Source organism: Fulmarus glacialis, unplaced genomic scaffold, assembly GCF_000690835.1.
Source record: "Fulmarus glacialis isolate BGI_N327 unplaced genomic scaffold, ASM69083v1 scaffold31856, whole genome shotgun sequence".
In the NCBI taxonomy this organism is placed as follows: Eukaryota; Metazoa; Chordata; class Aves; order Procellariiformes; family Procellariidae; genus Fulmarus; species Fulmarus glacialis.
Window position 1 is genome coordinate 7,176 of NW_009220535.1, and position 8,580 is coordinate 15,755.

At 44.9% G+C, this 8,580-nt stretch overlaps 1 protein-coding gene across 1 annotated transcript; it reads right to left on the reverse strand.

The window, feature by feature from the left end:
* Positions 1-4,605: 4,605 nt before the first annotated feature.
* Positions 4,606-7,823, reverse strand: NIFK (nucleolar protein interacting with the FHA domain of MKI67; the record flags this gene model as incomplete). The annotated part of the gene is made up of 4 exons (XM_009580804.1): positions 4,606-4,782; positions 5,999-6,079; positions 6,792-7,003; positions 7,715-7,823. Coding segments are annotated over 4 exons (579 nt in total), but the record flags the coding sequence as incomplete, so codon positions are not given.
* Positions 7,824-8,580: the final 757 nt, after the last annotated feature.

Below are 8,580 nucleotides of genomic sequence, written 5' to 3' on the forward strand. Positions count from 1 at the left end.
GATTATCGCTGCCTGGAGTTGGACATTTCAAGACTTTGTGGGTTAGACTGTAAACTCTGGAAAACAGGATGTGTTTGAACAGCATCTTGGACAATGAGGGAGTCTGGTCCAAGAGGAGGACTTGTGGGTATTCCTGGAAAATACCTAATGGAGATCACATCCACCATGCTCCTGTTACCCGTTCACCCGGCTTTCACCTGCAACACCCTGCCCAGGGCAGGGATGTGCACAGCACCTCACACAACACAGCCCTGCCCTGGCCGGCTGCATCACACAGGCAAAGTGAGAACCGAACACCCCAGCACTCTGCAGGGAAAGCTGGGAGAGGAGGAATTTGCTAGAGCTATGCTCTGCCTCGCTGGTGCTTTACTTGGAGAAGAGAGAATGTCACCCCTCAGAGCCATGCACAAATCCTCCCTTGCACCGTGAGCTATTTGCAGACAGGTTTTAGCCTTGTTCCTCGGGGCTGCAGCCATTTTAAAAGCCAGGTATGCAAGCAAAGAGGCTTGTTACTGGCAAGAGCAAGCGTCACTTGCCCAGCCTGCTCTCCTCCTCCACACAGGGCTCATGAGCAAGCTCTAGCACCTGGACCACGGTTTGCAGCACACTCCTGACGCACTGTGCAGCCTGGGCATCCCATAGCACATCTAACAGGCGAAACAAATAAGAAAAACATCAAACTGCATCTTTAATTTCGAGCAGTCTAACTGCCAAATTCACCAACGCCTTTTTCTCTAGAGGTAAGCATTGGCTTCATCGTTCCTTTCTCCCCTCTATTTTGCAGCCAATTCTGCTTTTCTTGCCCCCTCCCCCCATCCCATTCCTCTTTTACTTCCAGTGCTTCATGTGCTGGGAAATGCTGTGCACTCCTAAGCCCAGCTCCCCTTCCTGCAAAACAGAGAAATCAGAATAAACGAGTGTAAATTAGCAGACTTGGCTAGCACCTAAGTGTTTCTGAAGCTTGAAAACGGTACTACAGACATAGGTGTTCAGTAAACTAGCTCCACAGTCATTCATTACAGAAGGGCAGAAAGCTTGCAAGTTATGCCTTGAAACAAAAGCCCCTAGCATCCCAGTAAACTTGAAACTCCCAGCATCCCAGTAAAAACAACTCACAGCCTGCTCTAAAACCAGTGGCCAGGAGGTTTGTGTTTGTCCAAGATGAACAAACGACTGGAGAGCTGAGAAATAAAAACCCGTGCAAGGACTGAGGCATAACTCATGACACAGCACATCTGTCCATTTGCTGCGGAAACTATGTTTGGTAAGTATCAGGTGTCTGAATCTCTGCTTATGTACATCTCCCAGGACAGCAGTATATTAATAACACAGGCAGCCTAAAAACAGAAATTGTCACCAAGAAAAGCTACCCCTCTGCTCAGAGTTCCTTGCTATAGCCTGGGTATTGTTGTTGTGCTTTACTCAAACAGCACAGAATTTTGTTTCCTTGCTTTTCAGATTTGCCATTTAAGCTGATCTCAATTGAAGGAAGACCAATAAACAAAAGGAAGGGAAAGGAAAATTACAGCAGGAAGCAAACCTCATTGTAAGCACAGCTTTCTTGAACGTCCTCCCATTAAGGCTCGCGCAGCCATGCGAATATGGAGAGCGAGCAGCAACCAGGGTGCCAGCTTAAAGGCACAAACCTTTTCAAGAGATCTGCAGAAGCATAAATCCCTGGAAGTTCGTGTAGCTGGAGAGGATAGCCCAGGCATGGCAAGCAGGATGAAAAGAAGCCACAGAGTCAAACATGGAAGAAAGCAGCAAGCAGACACAGGCTTCCAGGCAAGGGCAGAACACCGGGCACGGAGAAAAGCGTGGACGGTAGAAGCAGAGTAGGAAGAAAGCAACTCCAGGTTCAAAATGCAGGCCAACGGGTTGGAATGGGAAGCACAGGAAGGGAGCTGCTCAAGCTCCGGTGAACATGGAACTGCACTGGATAAGTTACTCTAGATAAACTAAGTTTTCTTAAGAGCAGCTTTAACTCAACAGCCTTGGAAGGATTATTTGTGGCAGCACCAAAGAAATGGGCATATTTGTTTAAGATCCATACCAGGTTTCTTCCGTATTCTTAAATTGTGTTAGAGATGAGTTAGTCACACCAATGCAGCCAGTCACTGCAAACTGCCTGGACTAGACAGGTTTCTTTATAAATCAGGGAGCTAATTTCCCAGGAAACCTTGTGCTGCGTTTGTCAGAGGGCGGCGAGTGTCCACGCAACTGAAACGTGCTGCCCCCCGGTGTCAGACTGCGCCCAAGAGACTCGGCTCCAGACAGGAGAAAGCGCAGCCACATTTCTAGTTCATCTTGACCCAACAGCCATCTTTATTTGCACAACACAAAGTTAGGAATATGGATCTTAAAAGAAAACTGTCCATTCGGGGTAGATGCATTTTGCTCCTTTTCTGCTGCTCTCTGCTGGATGAAGTCGAGGTAGAAAAGTTTTTTCAGAGCTGCATGTCACTTACTAACAGATAAGCAATTTCTGCCAACCACCCTGACCACATTTGTCTCAAACCTTGGCTAAGGATGTGTTTTCCATGGGTTTGAGGTGCCTGTTTCACATCAAGGCACAGAGAAGAAACAATGCAGAGAGAGTAAAGCCTGCAGATGTATGCAGCAACACTGCTACTGAACGGGAAGGGCTGTCAGTGACCATCGGGCTGGTCAACAGACTTCCCTAGCACACCTAAGATCACAAGCATTTGATAGAGACGCACTCATCCAAGTGGCTTCCCCGACAATTTAGAGTGACAAAGGAGAATGATCTAATTTGAGTCACCGAGAGAATGTCATTATGATCACATGATTATTTAAGTGATCAGGCCAGATAGGACAGAATTAGCCAGGCCAATGGTTCAGATTTCTTCTCCTCTGCCAGGAGTCCGAGTCTTAAAATAGCCAAGGAATTAGTGCCAGCCACCTACCTGAGCAGCCGGTTATTATCACCTGGGCTTTCCTCTGAAATCTTCTGTCAAGCCTGACCTACAGCCAACAGCAGGAGAGAGTGTTTCACGTCAGACAATAGAAGATCAAGGCTAAGTACTTGCCACAAAACCCAAACTGGAATTTCTGCAGGTCTCAGATTTGCAATAAAATCCAAATTCTAATTGCACAGTCAAACTGCACCTTCAAACAGGACTGGGTATCTGCAGTCAGCTATGACAGGTTACGTTGGAACAAGAATAAATCTTGATGCACAACAAAAAGCTACACTCAATTCTCTGAACTTGTACTACTGGTGACAAAACCCTGCCCTCTCATTCCTGGTTCACCCACCCAAGGCTTATTACAATATTGCGATGTGTTTGCCATCCCCTGAAGCAGAAGATACCCTTGTCTCACTCAGGTAGTAAAACTAAAATACAGCGACAAGATGCTGCAGGGCCCAAAGGACAACAGAACTCCTAATCCAACCCAGACTGCTCTGACTACTGATACACCTTCTCAAAGAGCCTTGCTTACTCTGAGAACAGCTGTGCATAAGCTAGTTGTCACCATTTGCTCCACTCCACAGTTCAGCAAGAAGTCCCTCTAAAAGCAGCCATACTTTGCAGGTTCTTGAACATTTTCTGAACCAGGCAACAGCAGGTTTATGGCACAGGAAACCCCAGAGAATGAGCAGGTTACCTTCGCCTGGTCAGCCCACAGGTAAAGCAGTACATCAGTACATGCACGCCCGGGACCTCTGCAGTGCGAAATGCCTTTTACACGTGTGTGTGAGGAATGAAAGCGTAGCTGTGACTCTGGCCAAGCCACCAGCCAACAGAACAGCCACCCTACGTCCTCCACAGTAGGGTACGCTCTCAAACACAAATCTTCTGCCTCCATAGGGAAAGGAATGGGAATCTTGAATGTGAGTGACTTCAGCCATCTTCCTCTGACTCTTACCACCTTCCTAATCCCAGTCCTTTCCAAGTCCTCTGCCACCACTCCACATCCCGGCAAAGGCTGAGTTTCCCAGGCACTGCTGGAAGCAGGGTTGAAAGGCACTGGCTTTCTCAGGAGCGTGGTATTCTGCCTCTGCCCTGGACAGTACAGGCAGATCTTCACTGATCACAAACAGGAGATGAAATTCAAGGTATGTCTTCGTGGGGAAAAAATCCCTCACCCTCTATTTGTGTAACTATGTGAGAACTCGCATGAAACACAGACATTCAGTTAAACAGAAAAAGCACTACCAAGAGCCAACACAGTTGAAAAATGGTTACTTTTTTTTTTTTAATAACCCATCATTAATTATAAATGTAAGATACAGCCCGCATCAGCAAGTTCTGAATGGACAGCCTCACACTTTCTTTCAAAACAGTGAGCGCTAGAGACAAGTTACAGAATTAACTGAAGGTTCTGGCACGACTGTAGGCGTGTCACAGCACGGGCACTTGTGAGCACAAAGTCAAGAATATCTTCAAAGGCAGAGAAGGCTGTAGGTCCCCTGATGGCTAAACAGGAGGGGGAGGATTTGCGCATAGATTCCTTGCCTAGGAAAGACTGAAACAGTCTAGTCAAGATGAACCGAGCCAGGGCAGCGGAATCACTAGAAGCTCCACCTTGCCGGTTTTTGAGTTGAGGAAAAACATGGCTAAAGCCATCAAAATTTTAAGTCTATTTCTGTTTCTTCAGGTTTGGTCTTTTTCTTGGCTGCTTCTTTGGTCGCTGCACAGCATTCTTAACACTGGCAGGGGGCAGTCTGAGAATTATCTCATTGTCCTCTGCGTCACCATCCGCCTGAGAAGCTTTCCGGCGCTCGAGCACTGTTGGAGTACAGACTGGAGTAGGATCCTGAAGAGACCAGAAAAACATGATTCATTGCAAAGCATCTGCCAGAGAAAGTTGTCACTGCCTCTGCGGTACCACAAGGCACCTCAGTCCAGCTCTCCTTCAGAACTTCCACTTGTTAGGGAAAATAGTTTTCTTTTTATAACTAGCTATCTTTGTAGACAGTATTTCTTCAGACGAAAGTGCCATCTTCAAAAAAGCGTATGTGAAAGGCAAATGTATATTAATTCACATTTTCTAACATGTCATTATGCACATTTGCTTTCTAAACTTTGTATTTCCTGACTCAAAGCACTAAGAAAGCCAAGAGGAAAAGAATCAGGAAAAAAAAAAAAAGGTGTATTTGAGACTGGCATACAGAAATGCCACATTGAAGCCCACAGCAGAGCTGAAACGTCCCAGCTTCATTAGCTCAGTAAGTTCTCAGAACTCAGTTGACTGAATGTATGAGTTATCCTGTATTCCTCACAACCAGCCCTGTCCCAATTATCACAAGTAAATCCAGTAACATTAAAAAAAAACAAACCCAAACTCACAACGGTGATGAAACAAAACAGAAATATTAATGCCTGACAGACTTTTCAGACTGTCAGTGCCCCAAATCTCGGTCCTGATGACCCGAGCTTTCCTTTCACCCTACTGCTAGTTTTAGCTGGCATTAGTTTTCAAATACTGGACTACCGTGCCTGGAGAGCATAAGAGAGGAGGGACAGTATAGTATGTAAATGGGGACAGACAGCACTAGACTGCATTAATGGTTCAACTGCCTTTTTGTCAAAACAGGCTGGTATTATAATGTAGCACAGACCAACAGAAGGATGCCAGCAAGGAGATCTTCTTGTACCAGTTTAAAGCACAGATGTAGGTCGTGTATAGGTGACTGTCCCCAGCACCCTGCGTTTCTCCTGCCTCACGTTAGTGCTGAATAGCAGAGCCTGACAGCAGACACACCGCTGCCTGGACGCACCTGGGGACAAGCACTGCTGGTTACAACATGCTGAGCAGACGCTGCTAAATACTCCCACAGGAGAAAGAGCTGAGAGGATCCAACCACCCTCCCCCGTTCAAGAGTGTTAATCCATCTCAAAGGAGCTACTTTTGGCACAAAAATCTCTCAAGCAAATACTATCCAGGTTTCCAGGTGCTGAAATTAATACAGAGAAACCAGCTGCAGACCTGAAACATCTGCCCCAGTGCCACCAGGACTGTTCGGTCTTACCTGGCTGCTCAAAGAAATGTTCCGTTTTGACTTCTTGGATGTTTTAACTTTTTTTCTCTTTATGGAAAGCTCCTGTGCAGCCTAGGAAGCAAAACAGATCAGGTGGATCACTACAAACTTCCTTGCGTGAAGATGCAAACAGTCACTTAACAGTCTGCAGGTTTCTTTGCTTTATAACTACGAAATCTTTGCCAGAGCAATTAGGTTTGAATTAATAAAAATGATTTACAGTGCCACAGAGGTGGTCTGGTTTGAACAAAAACACCCAAAGCAACGTTAAAAAAGCTGCTACTGTGTGTTTTAAAAAAAATACTGCATTAAACGGTATTGCTTAAAATTTAAATACTTCACCCAAGCACTCTGCAAATGAGCAATAAATTTGGTTAGCTTAGGCAAGGTCTAGGGATGGAAGCTCTAGACTTGGGACCTGCCTTCACAACCCACCCTGCCAAAGCCCCCCGTAGGGCTTGGGGAAAGCCCTGTCACTCTTCTGTGATCTACAGACAAATATGAAAACCACAGGATATCCAACTGTGCATACTAACAGAAGAAAAGGAACGTCTTCCCTTTGCTGTTACTTATTTACTTCTCTAAAGGCAAACCCACACGTACGTACAGTACAACCCAGCAACAGCACAACACTAATTTCCAGGAGCTTCTACATGCAAGCAAGTCTCCCTGGTGCTCCAGCTCTTCTACCAGTTCCACAAAAAACACATGATTTTCTTGTATTTAGCGCAACTTTAGAAACATATTTTGCATAAAACACTCATTGAAACGATGCCAAACTTACAAATCCTGGGAAGTCATAATCGAGCCCTTTTTCAGCCAGCCTCTTCCGTAAAAGTTTCTCCTTTCGTAGCAGTCGCTTTGTCATGTTTGCCTTCTGAACGAGTGAACGTATCCTATTGTACCGCCTGACCGCTGGCTGAGAAGGCTTCAGAAATATTCTGTTACTGTTTTTGAAGAGGTTTTCATGGACCCTTTCAGGAGACATGAACTGACCTGTATCATAAACATATGACATCAAGTTATAGCAGAGCTACCCTTCTCACCAACTGTACTCACATAACGCTATTCAGCTCTTATTATAACAGTACCCGCTGCTACGGCAGCGCAACAGTACAGCATTTTATGAACAGAGAATATGGAAAGTAACGAAATACTCATTAGTAAGAGAATGATAATGGATGGATGGAAGAAAAGAACACTTTTTCAGTTTTACCCAGAAAACAGTCAGAGAAACTTTTTTTTTTCAGAAGCTGATGCATATGTAGCTCATAATCCTTTACAAAGCAAGTGTTGCTATCACCATGTCCGAAAAACTTGCTAATTTCATTAATCTTTTAATCAAAAAAGCCCCTTATGTCTAACTATACAGACAACAGCTGCAACAGTTACAAATAACAAAGAATTTCCACGTTAAAGGAACTGTCTCCACAGCAAACCCCACCGCTCCCTGAGATTTCACGGTACGCGATTGCAAAACGAGCATCACCAGCCTAGAGAAAAAAACAGCCGTAGTGACCAAAAGGCTGCTGAGGGTGTTCTTTACACATGAAGAAAAGGAAGAAAAGCTCAGCCCCACAGAAAATCCTTCTGGATCAAAACTTCGTTAAAACCCCCTAAGACTCTCCAAACAGTCCCAAAAAATAACACAAATAACTATGAATTTCCTTTGCATGTTAGACGACTTACACTTCAGCTTATACTTACACTTTAGCAGTCTTTCAGAAAACAGGTAGTTGTTCATTGTGTCTGCAACAATCTTAGCCACGTCATCGGACTCAAACTCTATAAACCCGTAGCCTTTGCTAGCGCCAGTCTGCAAGCAATGACAGAAAGAAAACTGAAACAATGCTTCGATACCTGAAGAACTATACTAAAATTATTTTACGCTTCCGAAGTCACAGCCATTCTCAGCTAAACTCACGTAATTCCATAAAGTTCAGTGAAATCATGAAAAGCACCAGATTTAGTCCTAAATTGGTATGACATTACTCATAAATATTTATTTGCATATGAAACAAACTGCTCACCAGCACCTATTTGTTAAAAAAAAACGCTGCCCTCCATTGCTGTTGTTCTGCTGTTGTTACTAACCTTATATAGCAATATTATAATGTAATGATAAATCCAGAAATGAGAAAAAGTTAAATTTATTGAGCAGAAAGCAACAAGAAAGCTAAAACAGTCTTTTCCATGACATTTCACATACTACCTTGAATTCGTGTATTCTGGCAACATTCTCACGTAAGTGTATTTACTTATAGGAAAAAAGGGGCTACATTAACGGTCGCTGAAACTGCCTATTTGCAGTCCAGAGACAATGCCTCACGTGCTGTCTACCAGCCTGATACTCGTTTTGGAGATACTGTTTTTAAGACACGCAATTAAGCACGGTGCCCCCTTCTGCCCACTCATGAAACTGCAACGGAGTTTTCCACGTGGCGCGCAGCGAGGGCAGAGCACCGGGCAGGCGGGAACGACACGCGGAGCTGCCGAGGACACCTCGGAACGGAGCTGACTCTGTTCATTCCCAAACCGGCAGCTGGTGCCAGGAAGGAGTCCCACAGGCTCAA